This window comes from Girardinichthys multiradiatus, chromosome 8 (assembly GCF_021462225.1).
Source record: "Girardinichthys multiradiatus isolate DD_20200921_A chromosome 8, DD_fGirMul_XY1, whole genome shotgun sequence".
Classification (NCBI taxonomy): Eukaryota; Metazoa; Chordata; class Actinopteri; order Cyprinodontiformes; family Goodeidae; genus Girardinichthys; species Girardinichthys multiradiatus.
The window spans coordinates 11,414,430-11,441,875 of NC_061801.1; the positions used below are offsets into that span (position 1 = coordinate 11,414,430).

The 27,446-nt window shown below is 41.1% G+C and overlaps 1 protein-coding gene across 8 annotated transcripts in view; it reads left to right on the forward strand.

The window, feature by feature from the left end:
• tnca (tenascin Ca) overlaps positions 1-25,908 on the forward strand; it is a 71,567-nt gene extending 45,659 nt beyond the window's left edge. For 2 of the 8 annotated variants that reach the window (XM_047372775.1, XM_047372777.1), the window contains 18 exons: positions 724-1,146; positions 3,119-3,394; positions 4,722-4,994; positions 6,368-6,643; positions 6,727-6,999; positions 7,883-8,194; positions 10,187-10,459; positions 10,661-10,783; positions 13,454-13,597; positions 13,690-13,809; positions 13,906-14,049; positions 14,144-14,274; positions 18,464-18,596; positions 18,951-19,102; positions 19,252-19,348; positions 19,434-19,595; positions 24,520-24,683; positions 25,210-25,908. In XM_047372775.1, the coding sequence (XP_047228731.1) occupies positions 724-1,146; positions 3,119-3,394; positions 4,722-4,994; positions 6,368-6,643; positions 6,727-6,999; positions 7,883-8,194; positions 10,187-10,459; positions 10,661-10,783; positions 13,454-13,597; positions 13,690-13,809; positions 13,906-14,049; positions 14,144-14,274; positions 18,464-18,596; positions 18,951-19,102; positions 19,252-19,348; positions 19,434-19,595; positions 24,520-24,683; positions 25,210-25,320 (3,587 nt within the window). In that variant the 3' untranslated portion in view covers positions 25,321-25,908. Of the gene's footprint in view, positions 1-723; positions 1,147-3,118; positions 3,395-4,721; positions 4,995-6,367; positions 6,644-6,726; positions 7,000-7,882; positions 8,195-10,186; positions 10,460-10,660; positions 10,784-13,453; positions 13,598-13,689; positions 13,810-13,905; positions 14,050-14,143; positions 14,275-18,463; positions 18,597-18,950; positions 19,103-19,251; positions 19,349-19,433; positions 19,596-24,519; positions 24,684-25,209 lie in introns of those variants that run through there. The other 6 variants (XM_047372776.1, XM_047372778.1, XM_047372779.1 and 3 more) reach the window with 6 other exon arrangements.
• Positions 25,909-27,446: the final 1,538 nt, after the last annotated feature.

Here is a 27,446-nt window from a genome sequence, read left to right on the forward strand (position 1 = left end):
TATGTTTTCAGACTCCATCCATTCAATCTGACTGAGCTTGAGATATTTTACACAGAGGAGTGAGCTGTGCTGATCGAGAGACCCCAAAAGACTGGCAGCTGTAATGCAATGGAAGGAGGCTCTACAAAGTCTTGACTCATGATGGCTGAGACATATGTATGCCACATTTGCCAGATTTCTTGTATAAAAACATTTCAAAATTATGTTGATCTATAAATAGAATAGAACATAAAATCCTAATAAAATACACTGAAGGTTGTGGCTGTAATGTGAAAAAATGTCAAAGAGTTCAAGGGGTGTGAATACTTTTCCTGTTCACTGCACTTTTAGCTACTTAATTCATCTCTTTACTTCCATTCACATAATGTAATAATTCTCTGACAGTCAGAAGAAAAGATAGTACATCACTCGCATGTCATCCATCAAACTGACTCTACAGTGTTTGTTCAGAGTAGAAGGAACCTAAGTGGCTGTGCATGGCTTCACTAGTTGAAGAGAACTGTGTACTTCCACTGCGGTGGGCTACTCAGTGCCTTCAAGAACTTAATGTCACTGACTCCAGTGTCATTAATGGCATAGATCATGCAGCTTGGAGAAAAGTATTTTCAAAACTGTATTTAAGTTGTTCTTATTCTAACTCATTTTTTTCTCTCCAAGGTCTTTTTCAGTTATCAACCAACCTAGTAGGAAATTCACAATTTAACCAGCTTTTATTCACTGTAGCACCTCCAGATATACTTGCACTGAGCATCAAAGAAGCCCCAACAACCCAGTCTGCTGAGGAGGAAGAGTACATTGAACGTGTTGACAATGTTAACAATGAAGCACCTTCTGATAATGATGTGATGATCTCTGGGACCGAGCCTGAAAGCTCGGGCATGGAGCTCCTAACCGACCTCGCGGTCAATGTTACTGCCACAAGCATGAGCCTGACGTGGTCGGCGCCTGATGAAGTGTTTGGCAGCTTTTTGGTGGAGCTTGTTGCTCCGTTAGCCGCAGCAGCGCAGCTTCAAGTGATCACATTACCTGGAAGTTTTAGGAAGGCCAAAATAGAAGACTTGTTGCCCTCTACACTCTATGAAATAACACTGCTTGGGCTGATGGAAGGGAATCGATCTTTACCTCTCAGAGTTTTTACTACAACAGGTACACTGAGCAAATATCTCTTCCATATAATTTGCAGGGCAGAGGAGGTTTCAAATAAAGAGGGGCAAAACGACCGGTAGAAAAGTAGGTGTCCAGGGTTTTTAAACCCACTGCTTAATCTATAACCTGTTTAACAGCCCTAACGAAAAAGTAATCAAAATGCTGTGGGTAAAATCCAAGTAGGACAATTGGCAGACTATCACACAGAAATGTAAACTTTTTCAGAAATCCATTGGCACTTGACAAAAGACATGTACCAAAAGCAGTTTTAAAACCAGCACCAAAATCAGGTCTGGTGTAAGAGCCAGTTCGAATACCAGGAACCCAGGACAAATGAGTAAACGAACAAATTAAACAACTTGTTTGGTTTCCCACAGGCAGAGGGCTTTATATAACCATGTCTTTATGCTATTACTAAACATCTCTTCTGTTAGTGTAGAAGGTCAAGGTGCAGGGAGACAGTTTGACTACACAGATCTTATAAATTGTCTAATTGTTCCTCCAAACAGATGTCTGTTGTCACTAGTCGTGTTTTTTAAAGGTAATTTGAAACAACAACTGATTTTTCTTAATGCTCTTTATGTTATACAAATTCTTAAAAACAGCATTTTCTTTAATTCAGTCAAAAACAATTATTGTGAATCCATCTATATGTGATGCTTTGACTAGCATTTAGTACACACTGGCAATATTAGAACAAACAATGGTAGAACAGGAGCAGTAATGTTATGTTATTCTGACATTTTATTAATCATAGAGTTCAGTATTTTTATTATGTCTGTCTTAAGCTAAGCTGAATAAAACCAAAAGTAAATAGAGAACATCAAACAACATATTTATTGGTCATCGGTCTCCATGATCTCACCCCTAGCCCGCCCAGAGTCTTGGAAAAACAAAAGGTGCCGGGATGTACCTACTAATCCTGATTTGGCACTGGAAGTAGTTTTGGTGGAAAAATTTGTGAAAATGTTGCCTTTTCAAACCTTTATTGCAAGTTACTTTCAATTTAATTTAGAACTAGAACAGATGAAAATATTAAATGCTTGTTAAATATTTGACTAGTGGTCTCCAAAACTTGGTTGAAGCAATATTTTCACCAATTAATATTCTAGCTATTTTTGTTATTTAGCTGACACACTAAAGAAAAATACCTCATAGATCTATATGTCTGGTTTGCATATTTATAGTGATGTGAAAACATAAGGACACCCTATTAAAACCTGTCTTTGAACATATGGATATCTAAGATCAACTTAACGACACTGAAAAAAATCAAGGAATATGTTTAAACAATTAAAACTAAAGAAAATACCTTTTAATCTTTTCGGTAAAAAAGTAATTTACAATCACTGTAGAGGAATAAGTTAGGACAACCCCACATTTATTCCCATGTATCACATCAGCTACTCATCATTAGGGCATTTTTACTCAGCGTTTTCAAGACTTGGCCTTTTTTAACCTCAAACGTTTAGTCAAAGCCCAGGATTTTATCTCATCGAGATGCTGTTGGGTGGACTTGAAACAGACTGTACATGTAATAAACCCTTCAAATATCTCACAGCTGGAAGTGAAGAGTGAAGGAAACCTTCCTCAGAACAATGTCAGAGACTGGTAGCTGGCTACAGAAAGCGATTTACTGAGCTGAAGTTATTTCAGCTATAGAGGGTAACACTAGGTGTCGTAACTTTAAGCAGAATATTAATTCTTGTGGATAGTTTCTGTTTAATAAGTAAAACAAGGCTAATTTTCATTGTTTATCAGTATTTAAATTAAATTCCAACATAAGTAAACACAAGATTAGACAATGATACTCTTTTTTCTTCTAAAAAACAAAATTTTTAATGGGTGGTCCTAATTTTTTCACATGACTGTAGCTGTATGTCTGCATTTTATAACTGGTTTTGGACAAAAGAAAAAAGAATGATCTTTCTTACAACCCTACTGATTCCAGTTTGATCTGTCTATCTACCAGCGGGGCTGGAGCCAATGCTAGGGAACCTCATCATTTCTGACATTACATGGGACAGCTTCACAGCATCCTGGAGCCCCACAGGGGGGGACTTTGACAGCTTTGTCATTGAGGTAACAAACATGGAGGATTTTTCAGAGAGACAGAACCTCACTCTATCTGGAGACGCTTCGAGCCTGGTCATCTCTGGATTGAATCCCAATACCAACTACATGGTTGGCTTGTATGGGATGCATCAGGGTTCCTTCCTAGAACCCCTGTACAGTGAAGCCACAACAGGTACCTGCAACTTGCTGTGTTGCAGTTAAACTTTCCATTATATTCTTTCTACTTCAGTCAAAAGTTGAGCATCCAAATGTGTAGATTGTATGTCCAAAGGACAATGGAAAGTTAACTCTTGGCTGCATGAACCGAGTCCATCGTAACAACCTGGTTTGTGTTTTGGTACAACTCTTCGATGCCAAGGTCTCAGTGCATTGAACTGCTTCATCCTAACCAGCATTACATGTTTCACCCTCAAGCCACAGTTTCTGTTACACTGAGAAAAGGAAAGGCCACTAGGCATTTAAACATCCTCGAACAGAGCAGACATTTGTCCTTACTCCTGCTCTGGTTACCAAAATGCATGAAGCCCTTTTCCCATACCATCCTTGCATCGTGGTCAGGTCTGTCGCTGATGTGCAGCAGTGATTGCAAAAGCAAAACCAGTAACTCACCTCCCCTGCTCGTTTTACCCCGACACCGTGACCATTTCACTCCATCTGTCAACCTTCATTTAGTGTGTCATTGATTAACCTTGAGCGATCATTTGCCCATATCCTCCGGTGCTCACGGCATGTGTGAGTATTCATCTCTACTGAACTCTGTGAGATTGCGGGAGTGATAATGAGACAGTTGTTCATTGTCCCAGAACATCAAAGTAAATATCCTCATTTCCTTTTGAACCACTAGGTGGCAAATGATTAAATCTTCTTTCTATTATCAAGGTAAAAGCTAAAGAGGTTAACCAGATGCTGCCACCATGTTTTAAATCAGGCGCATGCTAAGTTGTCTAACTGCATCACTGCATGTGAAATATAGATATTTGTAATAGCTGAAACATTTGTTCTGCATGTTACAACAATGTGTCCACAACATAAATGATGTACTGCATGATGGAGTAGTGCCCTATAAGCATGAACTCTTCCTTCTTAGTTATATTTACAGCGATAAAAACAAATAATTTGATTAAACTTTAAGGGTTGTAGTTTTTAGCATGGTCAGCAAAGTCTTTCTAAAGTACTTCTCACATCAATTGATGCTTGTAAGTATTAATCCTTTTCAAAAGAGCAAATAGATGTATTTTATGTTCAATTTAAGCTCACCTGCTGGTGCAGGATGTTCAGCTAGCATCGGTGCTGATATATGCATGTATTTCAACTTATTTACTGTAGCTGCTCACACTATTAGGTATTACTTTTGATTGATGGTGAGTGTTCTTTACACTCTTTTCTTTTAACAATAAGTAAATAATATAATTTGCTGGTAACACCACAGTAGATGTAATTCTGATATATTTGTTTTACAGAATGACTGACACATTTCTAACTGTGGTTTCTTTCTTCAGTTATTCAACCAGTGGTTGGCAAACTGTATGTCTCAAACTTAACATCCGAAAGCTTTACAATCCACTGGAACAGTACTCAAAGGCAGTTTGATGGTTTTGTCCTGGAGATAATTGACTCAGACTGGCTCCTGGAGCTAAAGGAGTATAACATATCTCATAATGTAACGTCCCATGACGTCACAGGGCTCAGGCCCAGCACTGATTACATAGCCTACCTCTATGGGACATACAAGGGATCCCGAACAGGAGCTGTCAGTATTGTTGCATCAACAGGTATTTTCACTTTATTTACTTTAATATATCACAAAAACTTTGAATTTTTTTTGTTTTGCTTTAGTACCAAACAACATCCATAACTTTAGAAAACAAAGTTTCCGTGACTGTCAAAACAGGTATGCGAAAACTAAGTACACCCTCGTTGCTTCCTTCAAGTGGGGAAAGCTGGTATTTAAAACACTTGTATCTGTATTAGAGAGTTATTTTGGTAGTTTAGTATTCTTAAGCATACAGTAGGGTGTTACCATGTCAAAGTGGAAAGACATCAGCGGTAAAGAAGCAAATGTTGCTGGCCAACAATGTGGGAAGGGTTATAAGGACATTTCTAATATTTAGTCCATCATTTGACAGTAAAAAAAAAAAAGAACATTTACTTCTGAAAAAGATTATTTAAAAGTGGAAAATATGTAAGGGAGTTGTCAATCTTCCCAGAAGTGGGAGTCCCATCAAATTCACCCCAAGATTAAACCATGCACAGCTCAAAGACATTTACAAACACCTAGGGGCCCCATCTCTGGCTCTACATGCCACAGTTATGCTAACGTTCATGAGAGAACGTTTGTAAAAAATAATAAAATAAGCATAGCTTGTTTCAGAAGTTTACCAGTAGAAAGCCTTTTCTCTCTAAAAAAGAATAAGGCAGCATGTATAACATTTTTCAACTAGCATCTCGGTAAATCCCAAGTCTTCTGTAACAATCTTCTTTGTCAGATTTGACCAAAGTAGAGATGTTTATCTTCTATTAACTGTCAAACATGGTTTTGGAGGGGTGATGAGGGTTTGGGCACCTTGCAGTCATTTGTATACCAAAGTACTTTGAAATGTGAGACTGTCTGACAGCTAAAGCTTGGAAGAAACTGGTTCATCAACAGGACTATGACCTAAAAATCTCCAGCAAGTCCTCAAAAGGATGGTTGAGAAGGAAAGGTATATAGCAATGGTCTAGTCAAAGTCCAGAGGTCAGGCAAAGGTCTAGTCAAATTCCAGACCTCAAGCAGCTGGTGGAATATGAAGAGGGCTGTGCAGATTTGAATACCAGCAGTCCTCAGGGGACTTAAAGTATGTTTCAAAAAAGAGTAAGCCAAACTTTCTATTGTCAAAGACCTTGAAAACAACTTCTTCAAGTTCTTGCTGGTAAAGGAGCTTCTACAAGAGACTAAATCATGGTGTGTGCTCAGTTTTTTCTAGTGTTTTGACAGTCCCGGGAAACCGTGATGGTACTTTCCGAAAGTTTTTTGCACTGTATTTTACTAGGTTTAGTTGCAGTCTAAGTAGTTAAGTAGTTTTCTTGGATATAGCATTTTAAGAAAGAGACAAGTAAAAGCTTTTGGCTTTATTGAACACATACTATATTTTTTTCTCCCTTATAGCGGAGGAGCCCGATTTGTCCAGGCTAGTTGTTTCTAACATTACCTCAGACAGATTCTCTCTGTCGTGGCGAACAAGAGAGAAGGAATTTGATAAGTTTATAGTTGAAGTCAGGGAGTCTGCATTGCTCTCGCAGGCGATGGGCCGCACTTTGCCAGGAGAAGTTCGCTCCACAGTAATGGCTGGGCTTAAAGCGAACACAAGCTACAACATAAAGCTTTACGCCAGTGAAGTTGGCAGACAGAACACACAGCCTCTCCTGGCTGTAGCTACAACAGGTATCCCAGTAACACTGCATGTATCAGACAGTATGTGTGCTCAGGACGAAGTAACTCAAAAGTCCCATTCTTCTCTTGTTCAGAGGACGTCCCACAGCTGGGGCCGATAGTCACTTCGTCTGCTAGCCCCCATTACCTCAGCTTGCATTGGAACACATTGTCAGGCCACTTTGATGGCTTTGTTATCCAGGTCAGTGACTCGGAGCAGCAGTCTGATACTCTGGAGTTCAGGCTGCCGGGTGAAGCCCGTACCATTTCAGTCCCTAACCTGATGGATGACACAGGCTACAATATTGAAGTGTACGGTATTTCTCATGGCCGTCGCACTCCCTCTGTATTCGTCCATGCTCTCACAGGTACTGCGTATTTTACTGATATCCCTAACTTTAAGGATTTTTCTGAAGTTTGGTTGCATCCTCAAATGCATTAAGAGCCAAATGGGCATCATCAGCAGCAGCAAAATGTAATTATTTACTCAGCTTATTTCTTCCTATAGATATTGGCTTCAGGGGCCACTTAGTGCCATCATGAAGGCTGGCACAGCTTGGCAGAAATCAACTATTTTTGTCTTTTTACTTTAAACCAAAAAACAAGTGTAGACAACAAGATATTTAGAGTTTCTGCTGTAGACTTTGTCTTTCAAAGCTAAAACAGCAAGATGAATACCCGACTAAACACCCTAAACATCATGGCACATAGTTGCAACTGGACAGTTACAAGTAGCTTGACATGAAGTACCTTGGTACATCAACTTGAAGCTTCTCTGGAAGATTTGTCGTTTCTGTTTTAAGTTCTTATTGTTGATACGCATAGACTATAGTCAAGTTTCATGCATTATAGGAGTGTCAAATGTTACCACTATAAAAATAACATTTATATGACAAGCCATTTCTGTGTTTAATCTTCATTGCTGATGTCAGACTTCATCTTGCCCACAGTGATTTAATAAATGCAATCAAATATTCAAACTAATTCTAAATAAATTCTACTTAGTTATTATTAAGTGACACCTTGTGTTCAAACTGTTAAGCATTCATTTAAAACGATATGATGCATGTTACATTTGCTTTTAGGGTATTGTTTATAGTGGAAACATTGCTCTTTTAATATATCTTTGAAGCGTAGGATTCATACTTGGAAGAACTATGCATTTGCTTTTGCAACCACTGCATACATCATACTACCTAAATGAAATGTCATATCCCCTCCAAACAATCCCGCCCCCCCCTTCCTTCCCAGCTCCTTTACCTAAAGTGGAAAACTTGACCATATCCAACGTAACCCCCTACGGTTTCAGAGTGTCCTGGGAAGTGAGGCAGCAGCTGCAGCAGCAGGACGAGTTATCCCCCTCTGGTGGCGGTTTTAGCCACTTTCACATAGTGGTGACAGACTCAGGCTGGCTGTTGGAGCCTCAGGAGTTCACTGTGCCAGGAGATCAGAGTCACCTGGACATCTGGGGCCTCATCACCGGCATTGGCTATGAGGTCAAGCTAACCGGGGTGTCTGAGTCGGGGCTTCTCTCTCGGCCCCTGACTACAGTGGCTGTGACAGGTACCACTTACAGTGCACTGAGAAGCCCCTCAATTTACTTAACACTTCTATTTTTTTGTTTTGTTGCAGCTGCTGTATGTGTCCATGTAAAGCTGTTAAATCTGAAGATCGAATTAGAAAATTTCACTTTCGTAACATGATGCATGGATCTAGAAAAATACACTCCTGATTAAAATCTAAGGAGCAGGAAATACCTTCCAAGTACTCACATTCTGTGATGGTGGATCATAACCAGGTTGCAGCACAGGTTTAAATGCAATAAGAAGAAACAGGAGCAGAAAGTAATCAAATTATTGAAAATTGTATTTAAACTCTTTTAAACAAGCTGGTTATCAGCTCACCAAAGCTGATAGGCTTTCATGTTATTTCATGTCAAACATTTAAAATGTGATAACACCCTTATGGCAACGACAAAAATATTTTCTGTCTGAACATGGCAGCAGCAAAGCCTCTTGCAGTGCTCCTTTGCTGCAGACACTGGAAATGGTAATACGGTCATCTGAAATTTCTTAATAGATCCTGAGGAGGCTAGAATAAAAAGTGGAAGACCCAAAATAGTTTCACATCCTCCAAGCTGGAGGATCTGGTGGGATAAAGACTCAAATTCTCTACCTACATTAAGGCCCTGGTCCTTACTGATGCTGACTGCAGTCCGGCAACCAGAAGATGGCATTTGTAAGAGAAGGATTTAAAGAACAATACTAGTTTCAAAGGCCATGTTCCCTCTCATGACAGAAAATTCTCCATTTGGATTTTGCCAGTGAAGACCAAAGATGGGGCACTGAAAGGAAAAAAAAAAAAATGTTTTACTCCCTAAGGAGAAAAAATGTAATCTGGTCCTAATAGCTTCAATTGTTACTAGAGATGTTTTGTACCTAACACAGTGGAGGAAACTTCATCATGATTTGAGAACTTTTTCTTTCAATCGGACATTGGTTAGTTTGAACCACCCAATGAACCACTGAAAACGTTTGGAGATGGATGGCAAGGGAGGTTTAAAATAAATGTAATTTCTGGACCATAGATGTCCTTTGTGAAAACCTCTTCACTCAGCAGCCTACTGGAAACTTCCATCAACCATGTCTAAACAAATTTTGAAAGCCTTTATTTGACACTTTTAGTTCTGTTTGGCTATTGGTCATAGACTATTGATACTGTACTCCAGCTTATGGACAGACAGTTTCAGTTTAAATGTCACTTTCAATAAATTGCCTATTTTATTTGGTCTTTTGCTCCATTTTGAAGTTCAACATACAACCTGGTTAAATTTACCAGTGTAAAATGTGAACAGCTGTAACTTTTTGTCCGAAGATTTTAATCAGGAGTGCACCATGTTTCGATGGTAAAATCTTCACCTTCAATCTTTTTTTAACTCCATCTTTCATTTATGATTCAACTCTTTCTCTAGAGCGTTCTCATGTTCTGCAGCTGCATCAACTAAAAGAAAAGACATGGAGCGCCCTTCGGTTTCTTCCTTCTTTCAAAATATGAGCAAGCATATTTGTTTGATTTCATATTTTGTCATGTGTTTTCCTTCACATTGTAAATTCATGGATAAATATTGGTGGACACGATTCACCATTTCGCTGTTGCTGTTGACTACTGCTGCATAAACCAATATTTTATGCAGGAAAACACTGATAAATCAACAGACACTCTGAGCATGAAATGTCAGTTGATTTAATTTTTTAATAAATTGGTTATCTTATTAACTTTGATGTGCATTGAATGCATCCAGTTTGGGCTTGAAGATGCATGGGGAACTTAATGACAGTGTATCTCGACACACTGACGTAAATAAACATCTATAAAAATGCTCTCGTCTTCTCATTCTTGAATGTGCTTCCCAAGCCGTCTTCGGACTGACTGACACTAACGGATACTTGAGCAGGCTGGATTATGAACTTTCTTTTTGCCTCATATCTGACCTCTTCTACAGTGATCACTGTTGCCAAAACCCACTGCTCCGTTCCTGTTTCCTTGTCTAACCAGAGGCTGAGCCGGAGGTGGAGCATCTCTTCATCTCAGACATCACAGCCGATGGTTTCCGCCTGTCATGGGCGGCCGATGAGGACCTGTTTGATAGATTTGTAATCAAAATAAGAGACAGTAAAAGATTAGCTCATCCGCAGGAGTACAAAGTCCATGGCAGTGACAGGACAAAGATCATAACTGGGCTCATGAGTGGCACTGAGTATGAAATTGAGCTTTATGGCCTCACAGTGGACCAGCGTTCCCAACCTATAACAGGGGTTGCTCAGACAGGTATATGGAAAAACTGCAACATTTTTAACACTAACTTTCCTTTTTTCCTTGTGTGCTTTTAGTGTGATGGTATGGAAATTCACTACTCATCTTTTATCCTCTGGTTTAGGCCAAAAATGTCAACTGGATGTAGGTCTTGACATTGTCTTTATTGTGATTCTCCCTTTTCATGTCTATGCATTTGCGTTTGCACTCCGGTAGGTCTGAGTGCTCCAAAAGGACTGCATTTCACCGAGGTGACGGACTCTACAGCGGTAGTGCACTGGTCCATTCCTCGCTCTCCAGTGGATAACTACAGGATCACCTATGTGCCCTTTGAAGGAGGTAAAAACTAATTAAGGGTTGCTGCAGTGCTGATTGAGTTATTTACAGTGGAAGTTAGTGGTACTTTTGCATAAATCTACATCCAAAATGTCACCACATTATGAGAACTAGTCAAATCACACAGATTAGTCAAAAACAAAATACTATGATACGTTTTTTTCTTGTGCAGAAACTTAACATTTTCTACATGCTCGTTTTCTATCTTTTTTTTCTTATTATATTCTATAAGCTCTTCAGTTCAACTCAGATATTTAGCTTATTTGTGAGTACATACTTGGCAGAACCACACAGAACCCACCAGTAGTCTCCTAAAATATGGTTGGGTAAAATAACATGAACTCCTTTATTTAGATCTTTCAACAACATTTATATTAGTGTAAAGTCAAAAGTTTGACTTGGTCACAGGATCTGTATTCTTCTGGAGTTTTTCTTCAATAGATAGTTTGTTCTTGAAGCTCACATCTTTCATTTACTTGCTGACAGATGTTTATATAATTTTTTATGCGATTTCCTTGTACTATTCAAGTTTTTGAGTTTTATTTTCCAATAATCTTGGCAAAAAAATAAATTCATTAATATATATTGAGCAATGCTTTGTAGGAAACCACAGACAATCAATTCCTGTAAGGGTAGTTGCTTTCTTCATGCAGCTCTGTCACAAACAATGTTGTGCAGTGCTATGATGATGAACTCATGGACAGAAGCAAGAGGCAATGGGAAGGGAGGTTCTTGGTGTTTACAAATAAAGAATCATACTTTGCTCTGGGAGTAATCTGCCACATTTAAACCAACCCTGGAGTCTCTATTGTGCCAAGAAAGAATCCCTCCAGAAACTGTTTTGAGGGTCATGGACTGATAAAATAAAATGTTGCATAGATTCAGACTCTCTTGTACTTTCCATGTAACTGCACAAGATTCAAAAGATTTACACAATTTAATAGTTCTGTGTTTGTCAAGTAATCGTTTTCTATGAATAATCAGTATTTAGCACAAAAAGTAAGGACACTTTGTTTGGTCAATTATTTCTTTGTTTTAAAAATGTTTCTTGGCAACAAATGTTACGCCTTCGAAAAATCTGTTTGTATGGAAAATGCATTTGTGACTTGACCAGCAGAGTTGAGTATGTTGGTTGTGCTCATGAAAAAGTTGCCAAATCCTCTGCCAATGAAATTTGATTTTGGTGGAGGAAGCTTGATGGTGCAAGGCTGACATATTGCGTGAGAATTTTACTGGACCAATGTGCAGACAAGAGCGTTGCTGGGACATGGTGAGTAGAATCTTTCTTTTAATTAAATAGGGCAAACTTGCTGTAAGTTTGCCTTACGGCTCAGAACAAACGCATAGAGCAGATAGACATCGGGGTAGTGAACAGGAGGAACTGGTGGAGAACAATGACAATCCGAGAGTATAAATACTGAGGTTAGTTGGAGAATGAACCAGGGGAACTAATCAGGAGGAATAAGAGGCAGCTGGTGACAAGGAATGCAGAGCAACTGATGGAGGGAGGCTGATTAACACAGATGAGCAGGGAATAAAATATAACTCAATATACAAGAATATAAGTAGTAAACAAGCAGCTAAAGAACATAAACAGGGAGAAACCAGATCTATAAGGAAATACAAACCAATACATCTAAACACCAGAATGAAACTAATAAACCTGAATGAACTGAAATAAAGCAAGTGAAAAACATGGAAGTGCAGATAAAGTTAACAGAACACAAACTCAAAACCCCAAACACTGGCAGATTATGACAGAGGTAGCATCTCCCAAGGCTCGTCACCATAAGGACCAAATCTTATCCTCCAAGATATCAATGCTTACACCCACAGAGCGGGGTTCATCAGAGACTACTTTCAGAAGAGGATAAAATGGCCTGGTGGGTTACACCCTAAACAAATTGTTAGTTTATCACAAGGCAACACAAAAACACAAAGGACAAACAACCACAGGTAATTCAGAGAGACCTATTAACTGAGACAAATTAAATGCATATTTCTGGGGTGTGGTCAGAGTACCTGGAAGACTCCATGCATGCAGTGAGAACCTGTTAGCTCTTTTCATTGGTGCATCCAACAGACTCATCTCTGCTTTGCATTATTCGGTTATTGTGGATATTTTATAGAATCTGTGCACTTAAAGGATTTTTAAAAGTTTCACATTATTTTAGTTCTCCATATAGCAGCTTTGGGAGAATAAAGTAGACATATTGCTGTGATATGTTACGTAAATATGTTTTCTAGAAAACTCCCACACTATACTCCCATGACTATAACTGCTGTTGTGCTACTATAACATTGATAAAGATTGTTTTGTTAATAATATTCGGACAGATTTTCATGTAGTTTGATGCCAAAATTATGCTCACCCCCAGATGACTTGAAAAACCTATTTCACCCCTCTGACTCCATCAGTTTCAGATTAGGAGTAAATTGTATCTCATCCAACATAGCTGCTATTCACAGTGATGTGTTTTAGTTTTTAAGAGTAGCTCTTCTAAAGTGTGACCTCTTGTCAACTTTACTTTTAATGTTGAGCACCAGACTCTTGAAAGTGAGCTGGAGTACATATGGGGGTGGAAGTGCACATAATAATGAAGATGTAATCTGTCACCATGGCACCACTGTTGTTTTTCTGTACTGAGTTTGTTTGTTCTGTTTCTTTCACAGGAAGCCCATTGATTGTGACGGCAGATGGCAGCGTGTCTGAGACGCTGCTGGTCAATATGTTTCCTGGAAAGACCTACCAAGTGACTGTGAGTTCTCTGAAGGGTCTGGGGGAAAGCGAGCCCAGCACAGGCACTGTAACCACAGGTTGGATTTCTTCTGTTCTCATACAAAACATCCCATCTATGTTTTGTTCAAAGAAAAATACTTTAAACTATTTTCCTGCTTGTGTTCTTCAGCTTTGGACAATCCCCGGGGTCTGACTGCAGTCAATGTCACAGACACGTCGGCTTTGCTGTTGTGGCAGCCATCCATAGCCAATGTTGATGGCTACGTCATCACCTACAGTGCCGATGCAGGTGCTATTCTCACTCAAAAATCAGCTGAAACCCTTCCTGATAGGTATGTCAGTCTGATCTCTTTAATTATATTTTATCATTTGAATTTTACCCCAGTCTCCCCAGTGGTGGAGCATGTTTCTGGGAACATAGTGGAGTTCCAGATGAACACCTTGGTTCCAGGATCTCTCTACACTGCTGGGGTTTATGGTACGAAGGAAGCTCAGAGGAGTGCATCCACTGTTACTAAATTTACCACAGGTAGGTCCGACAACACTAAGGAAGAAATATGCTGACTTTTCATGCACAGTAGTCCCCCAGAACATTAAATCCAAATTGTGACTCTGTGTTTTAGACGTGGACCCTCCTCGGGACCTGATGGCTGTTAATGTTCAAACTGACAGCGCCACACTGACGTGGAAACCCCCTACTGCTGCAGTCACTGGCTATGTGCTTACGTTCTTCCCTGCTGATGTTGTAATCAAAGTATGTACACTTTCAAATTAGTTCAGCCAGTATCAACTAAAAAGGTATTATTATTCTTTCTGAAATATTTTTGCAACCCCAAACCAGCTACTGCTTACAGTCCATAGTACCCAGTTATGATTTGTACAATCATGACCAAATGTTTCTCACTTATTTGACTGCCTGAGTGTTTGATGCTGGCAATTTGCATTGAATCTTTGATAGGTTAATTTTAATTAGTAAAAAATTATTGTAATCATAAAAACCTGATTGACACCATGTTTTAGCTAAACGATATGCTGGCATAATTTCAGTGAGCATTCGATTATGTCAGAGGAATGAGTTAACAACTACAGTGCAGCTGGTATCGGTCTCTCCTTTTAATCTGATGAGCAGGATTATTGATCCTGAAGGGGTTGGTGCTGGAAATCGATCTTCTTTTGTGAACCATGTTTACCTCCAAGAAAACAAGTGCTGCCATCATCATTTTGCATCACAAAGGCTTCACATGCGAGGATATTTCTGCTAGTAAGACTGCACCAAAATAAACCATTTATCAAATAATTTAGAAGTAGAGAGGTTCAGTTGTTGTAACGAAAGCTTCAGGGAACCCAAACTCCAGCTAATTCCAAGATTCAACTGTGGATTTAGTTTACCCGAGTGCAGAGCGTCATCAGAAATGGCAGCATGCAGATGTGAGGGGTTAAATGAGGAGGACACTTCTGGATGCTTGCCTGTGTGACAGTGAGCCCTCCTGAAACTATTCATATGTGGGGTTGCCTCTCATCCAAGAGATTTGGCTCACTCACAATGTTACCAAAAACACACAACTAAAGAATGAACAATTAATGGTGTCGAATCCTCAATAAGCAACCTTCCCCTACAATCCAGCATGAACAATGCTTTTTCCAGCAAGATCGAGCAATATATCACTTGGCAAAATGAAGGGCACTTTCACACCAGAGCTGTTTGGACCAATTTAAACAGACCACAGTTTCTTTCATCAGATAGTTCACTTTGTTCAGATTACTCTGGTGTGACCCAAACAATAATACTCTGGACCCCCTGATAACAGAGGTCTTGGTTTGATTGCAAGTAAGCTCTAGTATGGGTTGTTTTCTTTTGAGAAATGCAATAGAACAACCACCTCACACAATAGTTTATCTAGCTTCCAGTCTGCTTTTTGAAAAGAGGAAGTAACATTGTTCCCCCCCTTTTCATCGACACTGTACACCACAACGTATTAATATATAGACTCTCTGATGTAGGCATTTCAGAACATGCCATCTTTTGGTTTCACAACTCTCTTTCCAACAGGTCTCAGTATGTACAGGTCCTTCTCAAAATATTAGCATATTGTGATAAAGTTCATTATTTTCCATAATGTCATGATGAAAATTTAACATTCATATATTTTAGATTCATTGCACACTAACTGAAATATTTCAGGTCTTTTATTGTCTTAATACGGATGATTTTGGCATACAGCTCATAAAAACCCAAAATTCCTATCTCACAAAATTAGCATATCATTAAAAGGGTCTCTAAACGAGCTATGAACCTAATCATCTGAATCAACGAGTTAACTCTAAACACCTGCAAAAGATTCCTGAGGCCTTTAAAACTCCCAGCCTGGTTCATCACTCAAAACCCCAATCATGGGTAAGACTGCCGACCTGACTGCTGTCCAGGAGGCCACTATTGACACCCTCAAGCAAGAGGGTAAGACACAGAAAGAAATTTCTGAACAAATAGGCTGTTCCCAGAGTGCTGTATCAAGGCACCTCAGTGGGAAGTCTGTGGGAAGGAAAATGTGTGGCAGAAAACGCTGCATAACGAGAAGAGGTGACCGGACCCTGAGGAAGATTGAGGAGAAGGGCCGATTCCAGACCTTGGGGGACCTGCGGAAGCAGTGGACTGAGTCTGGAGTAGAAACATCCAGAGCCACCGTGCACAGGCGTGTGCAGGAAATGGGCTACAGGTGCCGCATTCCCCAGACCTGGGCTACAGAGAAGCAGCACTGGACTGTTGCTCAGTGGTCCAAAGTACTTTTTTCGGATGAAAGCAAATTCTGCACGTCATTCGGAAATCAAGGTGCCAGAGTCTGGAGGAAGACTGGGGAGAAGGAAATGCCAAAATGCCAGAAGTCCAGTGTCAAGTACCCACAGTCAGTGATGGTCTGGGGTGCCGTGTCAGCTGTTGGTGTTGGTCCACTGTGTTTTATCAAGGGCAGGGTCAATGCAGCTAGCTATCAGGAGATTTTGGAGCACTTCATGCTTCCATCTGCTGAAAAGCTTTATGGAGATGAAGATTTCATTTTTCAGCACGACCTGGCACCTGCTCACAGTGCCAAAACCACTGGTAAATGGTTTACTGACCATGGTATCACTGTGCTCAATTGGCCTGCCAACTCTCCTGACCTGAACCCCATAGAGAATTTGTGGGATATTGTGAAGAGAACATTGAGAGACTCAAGACCCAACACTCTGGATGAGCTAAAGGCCGCTATCGAAGCATCCTGGGCCTCCATAAGACCTCAGCATTGCCACAGGCTGATTGCCTCCATGCCACGCCGCATTGAAGCAGTCATTTCTGCAAAAGGATTCCCGACCAAGTATTGAGTGCATAACTGTACATGATTATTTGAAGGTTGACGTTTTTTGTATTAAAAACACTTTTCTTTTATTGGTCGGATGAAATATGCTAATTTTGTGAGATAGGAATTTTGGGTTTTCATGAGCTGTATGCCAAAATCATCCGTATTAAGACAATAAAAGACCTGAAATATTTCAGTTAGTGTGCAATGAATGTAAAATATATGAATGTTAAATTTTCATCATTACATTATGGAAAATAATGAACTTTATCACAATATGCTAATATTTTGAGAAGGACCTGTATACGTTTTCATTTTTAGGCTGCTTAACATCTTTATAGGGGGCTACTCAAGGGTAGGTCCTTGGACTGCTGGCTTTTATTATAAACATCAAAAGATCATTGTTGTTAAAATGTCTCCAATACTGTTCTGGCAGCACACTGAAAGAGGCACTGAGTAAACTTCAGAATGCATTTAATGCTATTCAAAGCTGCAAGGTAAGAGATTTAGCTTGTCTCTCAGTACAAATATCTTGGTATTCTGTTTAATGAAGGTCAGTCAGTCAGTCATTTTCTACCACTTATTCCATAGTGGGTCGCAGGGGAGCTGGTGCCTATCTCCAGCAGTCTATGGGCAAGAGGCAGGGTACACCCTGGACAGATCACCAGTCCATCGCAGGGCAACACACAAACAACCATGCACACACTCATACACCTAAGGCCAATTTAGAGTGACCAATTAACCTAACAGGCATGTCTTTGGACTGTGGGAGGAAGCCGGAGTACCCGGTGAGAACCCACACATGCACACGGAGAACCTTTCAAACTCCATTCTGAAAGACCCCAGGCTGGGAATCGAACCCAGGACCTTCTTGCTGCAAGGCAACAGTGCTACCAACTGCCCCACCATGCAGCCTTAATGAAGGTCTTACATTGACATTCAGCAAATAATAAAAAAAACATAAATTAAAACTGGCCTTTAACTGGCTCTCGTTTGTTGTGTTGTTTAAAGCAAATAAAAGTTATGTACAACTTTTATGCCTGTACTGGATTATGGTGACATTGTATGTATGCATGCTTCCTCTCAGTGTAGGCATTTGTTATAAGCAGTCTATTGTGGTGCTTTTTGATTTATAATAAATCTCAAAGTTCTTACTCAACAGTATCTTTGTACATCTATATATTGCTACATCTATAAAGTAATTACTGGAATTCTACCAGCTAAGCTATATCAGCCAAAAGACTGCGGTTGGTTACTCTCTTTGCTCGCAGAACATGTACCTTCTCACGGTCCCATGTGTCCAGACGGAACGGAGGAAGAGTTATTTTTAATATGCGACTCAGGAATGTGTCCGGTCTCTAGGAGCTCGTCCATGCTTTTAAAACTTCTGCTTACTTTTATTGTATGCATTCTTGTTTGGAATTGTCTCTCGGACAAGGCCCTCATCTAAAAGAGAACCAAATCAAACAAAGGTGGTTATGCCTACCTCCCCAAACTCTCCTGTCTCAAGGATCAGACATTCCAAAATTTACAGCCAGAAAACTCCAAATCTGAAAACATTTGACCATAAATGCAACAACTAACTTTGGTTCTTTTTGTCTTTTGTTAATGCAGGAGGTAATGCTGAGTCCGACAGCATCCTCTTACAGCAGGTCCCAGCTTAATGGCTCTACAGAGTACAATGTCCGCCTCCAGGCCATCGCTGGAGCTCAGAGGAGTCGCTTCGTAACCACCACCTTTTCCACCAGTAAGCGAAAAAACATTTGAAAACACAAACCTCTTAGTATTTGTATTCATCAATAAACATCCCCTCTTAATGGGATTTTGTCAGCACTGAAGGCTCTGATTACTGGTTACACAACATTCCAGATGTGTTTCTATTGCTAGTTTCATCAAAAGCAGATTACCTGTGCCTATTTTTCTTTGTTTTTCAAAAAGCTCAGATGGAAAAACTTTTTGTTTTTTAAATCCTCCTTTACTTTCTTTCCCAAAGCCATTAAGACTCATGACCCTGCATGTTGTTGAATGGATTATTTTTACTAAAAACAATAAACATAAAGTGCTTGTGTCCTTAATGTCTTTTAAACATGTGATGCTCCAGTTGGACAGTTGTACGCTCGCCCGTCGGACTGTGCTCAGATTCTGATGAATGGGGAGACCACCTCTGGCCTGTACACCATCTATATAGGAGGGGAGGAGAGCCAGCCCATTCAGGTTTACTGCGACATGACCACAGATGGTGGAGGATGGATGGTGAGGAAGCAGTTTCAGATTACAGATCACACAGAACAGACTAGCTGCTATGCAGCACCTGTTTTTTTCTGATGATATGATATATGATAGAACGGCCAACAAAAGCCTCTGCTGTTGTTGTGACAATCATGAAAGCCCATACCTCTCAGGTTTTCCTCAGGCGCCAGAATGGAAAGCTGGAATTCTTCAGGAACTGGAAGAACTACACAGGTGGCTTCGGGAACATGAATGATGAGTTTTGGCTGGGTAAGAGAACTTCTCTTCTGGCATTATACACTCTTTCCCTGCCTCATACTCCTTCTGATGCACGCTCTTTCAACTTGGCCCATAGGTCTATCCAGCCTCCATAAAATCACATCTTTGGGACATTACGAACTCAGGGTGGACTTGAGAAATAATGGAGAATCAGCCTACGCGCAGTATGACAAGTTCTCAGTTGCAGAGCCAAGAACGCGATACAAAGTCTACTTAGGAGCCTATAGTGGAACAGCAGGTATGCAATGGTCCAAAGTTGATTTGAAATTTAAATCCCTATCATTTACAGTGGATTGCCTAACTATTCATTCCTTTCCACATTTTGTCACAGTACAACTATAAACATGAGTGTATTTTATTGGGATTTTAACAGATAAACAAACAATAAAAACAAGCCGTTAAAGCAAGGCATGCATATGTAATATATCGATACTCAAAAAACACATATTTTTCATTGTTGTCATATATTCTCTATGGGATTTAGATCTGGGCTTTGTCTAGACCATTGTAATTCAACAATATGCTTTGATTTAAACCAGGCGTGTCCAAAGCTGTGGTCCATTGAGTGATTTTGCATAGGCATTTTAACAACAATTCATGAACTGCATAAATTTCAACTACCATCACAGGGAGATGCAAATGAACACTTAAAAAAATATTTTAAGGTAAGTGAAAAAATGAAAGCACTCAAAAATAAAAAATATTTCAAGACACCTTCATGAGGACCACAAAATTTGAGGCACGTGACGTTGCCCAGTACGGCGGGACCGGGATCCCACCCTGGAGCCGGGCCTGGGGTCGGGACTAGTCGGAGGGTGCCTGGTGGCCAGGATGCTCCTTGCGGGACCTGGCTGGTCCATGCCCAAATGAGAAATGCGAGCCCATCCCCAAGTGGGCCCACCACCTGCAGGGGAAACCATGAGGGACCGGTGCAAAGAGGATTGGGCAGCGGACAAGTGGAGACCTCAACAACCCAATCTCCGGATGCTTAGGCTGGCTCTAGGGATGTGGAATGTCAATTTGCTGGGGGGAAGGAGCCTGAGCTTGTGCGGGAGGTCGAGAGATATGGAATAGAAATAGTCGGGCTCACCTCTACGCACATCGTAGGCTCTGGAACCCAGCTCCTCAAGAGAGGTTGGACAACTTCTACTCTGGAGTGGCCCCCGGGGAGAGGCGTCAAGCTTGGGTGGGTTTGCTTGTCGCCCCCCATATCAGCCATCTCGTGTTTTCCCAGGTGGATGAGAGGGTCGCATTCCTGCGGCTTTGGGTCGGGGACAGCTCTCTGGCTGTCATTTCAGCTTACGGGCCGAGCGAGTGCAGAGTACCCGGCCTTCTTGGCGTCCCTGTTGAAGGTACTGCATAGTGCCCCTCCCAGGGACTCCGTTATTCTGCTTGGGGACTTCGATGCCCACGTGGGAAACGATAGTGACGCCTAGAGAGGCGTGATTGGGAGGAATGGCCTCCCTGATCTGATTCCGGGTGGTGTTTCATTATTGGACTTCTGTGCTAGTCACAGATTGTCCATAATGAACACGATGTTCCAGCATATTGGTTATTATCAGTGCACTTGGCACCAGGACACCCTAGGCAGGAGGTCGATGATCAACTTTGTTGTCGTGTCTTCAGACCTTTGGCCGCATGTTTTGGACACTCAGGTGAAGAGAGGGACTGAGCTGTCCACTAATCATCACCTGGTGATCAGTGGACATAGAGTCCAAGTGGACCATGTTCTCCGCATCAATTGTAGATTGTAGTTGTGGTCATAAGGTCTGCGGTGCCTGTCGTGGCGGCAATCCCCGAACCCGGTGGTGGACACCGGCAGTAAGGGACGCTGTCAAGATGAAGAAGGAGTCCTATCGGCTGTGGTTGGCTTGTAGGACTTCTGAGGTGGCTGACGGGTACCGTGAGGCCAAGTGTGCCGCGGCCCGGGCGTTGGCAGAGGCAAAAACTCGGGCCTGGGAGGAGTTCGGTGAGGCCATGAAGAAGGACTACCGGTTGGCCTCGAAGCGATTCTGCCAAACCGTCCGCCACCTCAGGAGGGGGACGCAGTGCTTCGCCAACACTGTTTACAGTGGGGGTGGGAGGCTGCTGACCTCAACTGGGGACATTATCGGGCGGTGAAAGGAGTACTTCGTGGATTTCCGCCGTCACGCATTCCCTGGTGGAAACAGAGGCTGGGGACTCAGGGTTGGACTCTTTCATCACCAAGGCTGGTTAAAAAGCTCTGCGGTGGCAGGGCTTCGGGGCTTGATGAGATCTGCCTTCAGTACCTCAAGTCTCTGGATGTTGTAGGGCTGTCATGGTTGACACGCCTCTTCAACATTGTGTGGCAGTGACATTGTGTGGCAGTGACAGTGACAGTGCCTGACGTGGTCCTCCTGGCCCCCTCTAGCCAAGACCTACAACATGCACTGTGGCGGTTTGCAGCCGAGTGTGAAGCGGCTGGGATGAGGATCAGCTCCTCCAGGTCCGAGGCCATGGTTCTCGACTGGAAAAGGGTGGCTTGCCCTCTTCAGGTTGGAGAGAAGTTCATGCCTCAAGTGGAAGAGTTCAAGTATCTTGGGGTCTTGTTCACGAATGAGGGGAGAATGGAGCGGGAGATTGACAGACGGATTGTTGCAGCTGCCGCAGTAACGCTGTGACGGGTCAGTTGTGGTGGAGAGCTGAGCTGAAAAGCGAAGCTCTCGATTTACAGGTCAGTGTGTGTTCCATACCCTTTGAACTTTGGGTCATGACCAAAAGAATGAGATCCCAGATACAAGCGGCTGAAATGAGCTTCCTCCATAGGGTGGTTGGGCACTCCCTTAGAGATAGGGTGAGGAGCTCGGCCATCCGGGAGAGGCTCGGAGTAGAGCAGCTGCTCTTCCAAATCGAGAGGAGCCAGTTGAGGTGGCTCGGGCATCTATACCGTATGCCTCCTGAACGCCTTCCTTGGGAGGTGTTCCAGGCACGTCCCACCAGGAGGTGGCCCAGGGGACGACCCAGGATATGCTGAACGAACTATGTCTCCCCTGCCTGGCCTGGGAACGCCTTGGGCTCCCCCCGGAAGAGCTGGAGGAGGTGTCTGGGGAGAGGGACGTCTGGTGTGTCTCTACTGAGGCTGCTGCCCCCGCGACCCAGTCCCGGATGAAGTGGAAGATGATGAGTACGTGTACGATAAAAAATATTCTTAAAATGGAAAATGTTCAAAGCATCACAAAATATGTATTAACATTTAAAATTTTAATTCCATAGCAAATGGGACCACAAACATTTTGCAAGGGCAACTCATTCACTGAACTTTGCAAGTTCAGCAAGCAGTTTTGAAAAATTTGGAGGAAATGTTTCCAAGGCCAAGAAAACAGAAAACATCTAAACATCTTTTGATAAGGCAAATGTACAAGATTCTTCCTTGTCTACAAAAGTAGGATTACCTTATTGAAATGTTGTATATTTAGTTCACTGTTGAGCAAGTTAAAATAAAATAAAAACTTTTACTACAGAATCAGTTTTTTGTGGCACTAGTGGCCTTTATCTTGTTATTTTTCAAAAGTAACCAGACAGGAAGTGGGGTGGAGAGAGGGTAGACATGCAACACTGGTCTCCGCTATTGGGAATCGAACCTGGGACTGAAACCTCTGTAAATGGGTCATGCACTCTACCACTATGCTGCGCCCCTATGTTTTATATTTTATATATTCGTTAATACACGTGCTACCAACTAGACAATTGTGGCCCCGTTTGTCTTTTAGGCATGGAAATGTGCATACAATCTGGCAAAAAGATCTGCTTTGGTGTGTAAGAACAATGAGGTGTACCTTCAGGGTGAATTATCCAATTATGAAAGGTGCACTTTCCTCTCACAGTCCAGCTAAGCATTAGGGGTTCACTGCTTCAACAAATATAATATTACTCAAAGGCGAATTAGTTTTAGAGAAGCTGCTGTAAATGAATTTGATACTTTGGCACTGAAGTAAGATGGGGGAATCTTACCAAAGTTTAGCCAGGGTCAAAAATGATGGACAAGTTTTTAGCTTTTCTTTGTGGAATTTGTTAAGTTTTTGCTGAAGATCAAATTGTAATTCCTCGCATGCTGACTGGAAAAACCATGGGGAAAATTATAAGGGAAATACTTTGAACCTCTGTAACTGCATAAAAGCTACAGGACAAAGTCAGAACAAATGATTTTTCTAAACTTCATTCTGACCAACAGCACTGGAAACTTCAGGCTTCTTTTAAAGAACTTAAAGGATCTTTTAGTCTCAGATCTTTTGCATTTTTACTGATGATTGAGACAGGCAGATGAATGCCTAACAGTCTTTAAAATTCACCACTACTCTAAATTGTGTTGCAAGTTTTAAAAGCTACTACCTCCCTGACATTGGTGTCTTGTGAGGTAACACAATGTCAAGAAGGAGCGGTGTTGTTTTTATCCTGGTCGTGGATCAGATGTTTTCTGAAGGAAGCATGGGAGTGTGATTTTCCAGTCCAAATCATGTGCATTGTGGGTCTGGAGAAGGTTTACAGCCATGTCTCCTGATGCCTTTTGTGGGGTTAGAGTAAGAATATGGGGTGCCAGGGATGGGTCTATGCAGTCCTTGTATACCCAATGATAGAGTATTGTGTCTTCTTTCTCAGCTTAAGCAGCTTAAATGAACTTCCTCCATAGGGTGGCAGGGCTCAACCCTAGAATAGAAACAAGGGTAGTAGCTCTATCATTTAGTGATTGGGATGGGTCGGGGGAGGGGGGGTTCTGGATTTCTCTACTTGACCTGTTCCTCCACAATCCAATCCAGGATAAGTGGAACACAATGGATTGATGGGTGGATCCTAAACATGCTTTAGTCTTTTGCTGTGTTTGTGGCAGAAGGTCACATTTACAGAAGACTGAGCAGCGAGGAGAGCTTTGTTCTTCATGGCCATGTTTGCACCAACATATCATTAGAATGATTTACCTTATGAATTACATGCTTATACACAGCTGATACCATGAGTTAGTGAATTAGGGCTTCTTAGTCATGCACAGGCACTAGGGTACGCAAGTTCTCCAGTCAAGTATTGGTAAGAATGTTGAGCATGTTGAGCGCTTCCATTTAAACAATAATAATTTTAAAACAAATCACACCTTTGCAACTGAATGTGTGGAACCAGTTATTAACCTCTTTTATTTTATTCGTTACCAGGTGACTCCATGTCCTACCATCAGGGCCGGCCCTTCTCTACCTATGACAATGATAACGATATTGCTGTGACCAACTGCGCCTTGTCCTACAAAGGAGCCTTCTGGTATAAAAACTGCCATCGCGTAAACCTAATGGGGAAATATGGTGACACCAGTCACAGTCAGGTATGTTATATGTTTTAGTTAGGATGGTGACTGGCCTTTCATTACAGGGCTCATTTCACTATAGATAATGACACTCCCTCACCAGCTTCCGCCAGCATCTTCACGCTGCCATGCTCATAAGCCCCAATTCCTTGCTTGATATCTTGGCTCTTTTTTCCATGATGTCACAGAAGAAAATAGATTGTTTGAGGTGTTGCCTTAAAAAAATCCACAGGTACGCTTAAGTAAGTTTTACAAATTAACCCATCAGGAGCTCAGAAGGCCAACACATAATTGTGGCTTTCTCAAATAGTTTAAAGGTATAATATTAGTGTATGTAAACTTCTGAATCTGAAGAAATAATAAAAAACTGTCTAAAGCTTCTCATTATTCGGGCATTAACCCAAACAAACAGTTTTGGTAATCCTCACCTGACCTAAAATAAGACAAATTTAGTCTGATTTTATGTCAAAAGTGAGAAAAATGTTTTGTATTTAATTATGTGGTTGCATCTGGATTTACCCTTTTCCTGTTTTTTTTCCCACAGGGGATAAACTGGTTCCACTGGAAGGGCCACGAACACTCAATCGAATTTGCAGAGATGAAGATTAGGCCATCCAACTTTAAAAACTCTGAGAGCCGAAAAAAGCGATCCTAAACTCCTGAAACTGCCACCCCCCTGCCCTTCTGTCCCTGCACCTTAGCTCTGTCTCTGATGAGTGCCCCCGTGCTTTAAAATCACTCTCTGAGATACACACAAACCAGCAATTCCAGCAGTTCCAGTAATTCCAGTAATTTACTGGAATCCAATACTGGGTTTTACAAGATAACCTGGTAAAAATCACATCAAAGACTTGGTCGACAATAAATCTTTTCTAGTTCTCCTAATGTGGCACTGTCATGTGATTTGCTCCCAAATAAAGAAGATGTTGATGTGTCGTCTTGTAAATGAACAAAAATGTGTTTTGGGAAACAAGCAACTACATAAGAGTATAAATCTGTGGTAAAAGATCCACTAGGTCTGTGACTTTTTACATCCCCTGCTGTACCCCAGTGACAATGTTTGTCAAATTAAAGTCTCAATTTAAAAAGCATAAAGATCCATTTTAATGATCATAAATTAGGTGTTTATCATATAACCACTCACCAACGTGCTTGCTGTTCATATTTAAATTCTGATTTGCTTTTTTGATTAAAAAAGGCAGCATCTGGTGCTCTGTATACTAATAAAAAGGTTTGTTTGGTTCGTGGGAGTGAGCTCGTTATTTCTGCACAATCTTCTCCTGCTCCAGCAGATGGCACTGTTTACGCTGTGTACAAAAACGTCCTGTTGTTTTGATGTAGAAGATGGATTTAACACATCAGCATGTGGAAAGTTAATTTTCTTATTCAGGTTAGTAAAAGGGCCTAAAGTTTTTAAAATCTCTGTTATCGAATTTTTAATGTTGAAATCTGCAGTTGGGAGTAGGTAAATATATCATTGACTGGTCAGTGTGTAGTTTGGTGAAACAGCTTCCAACTATGATGATCCAGGTCACCTAAATTTAGGTGCTTTGGGAGGAATGATTAACCACTGCAGAAGACATTAAAATACATGAAAAAAGTTTGTGGTATTAAAAAGACACACAACTGGAATTTATTTATTTTTTTCTTATCTGAGGCCGTTTCTCTCTTTATGTTTCTTAAGACATTTCAGTCCCATTGAATGGGGTTATAGGTGCAGCAGATTGCCTTGCCCATTCCTAAGTTTAAAGTTCGATTTATCTTTTCTCTTTTGCAGCAGAAGCCCGATTTAGTACCACTCAAGGTTTTGCAAAATCAATATATTTTCTGCTGATTTTATCAAATCTGACCAGCAGGAAATTGGACAATGTGCAGATTTGGTGTTGGCCAATCTGTTAAAATCAGTCTTTGTGACACAGTTTGATCAAAGTGACTGATCTGTGTCCCACTTCCTATAACCAGAGCTCCTCCTCCCACATGTTTGCTATGTGACCTACATTGCTTGTGACAAACTGCAAAAATGTAGTCTTATGACTTACTTTCAACAATGGCTATCTGCACGCCAGTCTTCCATGAAATCAAGATTTGTGGAATGCATGACTAATTGTTGTCCTTTCAAAAGATTCTCACCTGAGATGTGGATCACTGCAGCTCATCCAGACACCATGGGCCTTCTGACGGCTTTTCTCATTGATCCTCTTCTTGCCCAGTCAGTTACAGCAGTTAGGCTGGATGTCCATGTTTTGGTAGGTTTGCAGTTGAACCATACTTTCCTTTTTCAGATGATAAAATGATTGGTGCCCATTTAGATAGTCAAAGTTTTGGATATTGTTTTATACTCTAACTCTGCTTTAAACCTCTCTATAGCTTTCTCCCTGACATGTCTGCTATGTTCCTTTAACCAATGTTCTCTAACAAACCTCCGAGGCCTTAACAGAACAGCTGGATTTATAATGAGGTCAAATCATACATGTTTACTAATAAGGTGACTTCTCAAGGCAATTGGTTGTACTGAATTTAATTTTGGGTGTCGGAGTAAAGGAGAGCTATGCACTACTTTGTTTTGGTCTGTCAAATAAAATCCCAATAAATGTTTTGAAGTTTGTTGTTGTAACGGGACAAAATGTGAATTAGTTCAAAGGGTTTCGATGGTATTGCAAGGAGCTGTTTCTCATTTGATCTTTCAGGGAAACTGTGAAAGTTTAGTCACCACCTGAGTAATAGGGTCTGTGTAGCGGAGCTAGTTATCAACCTTTACATGTTCACAGAAACACAGGAGGC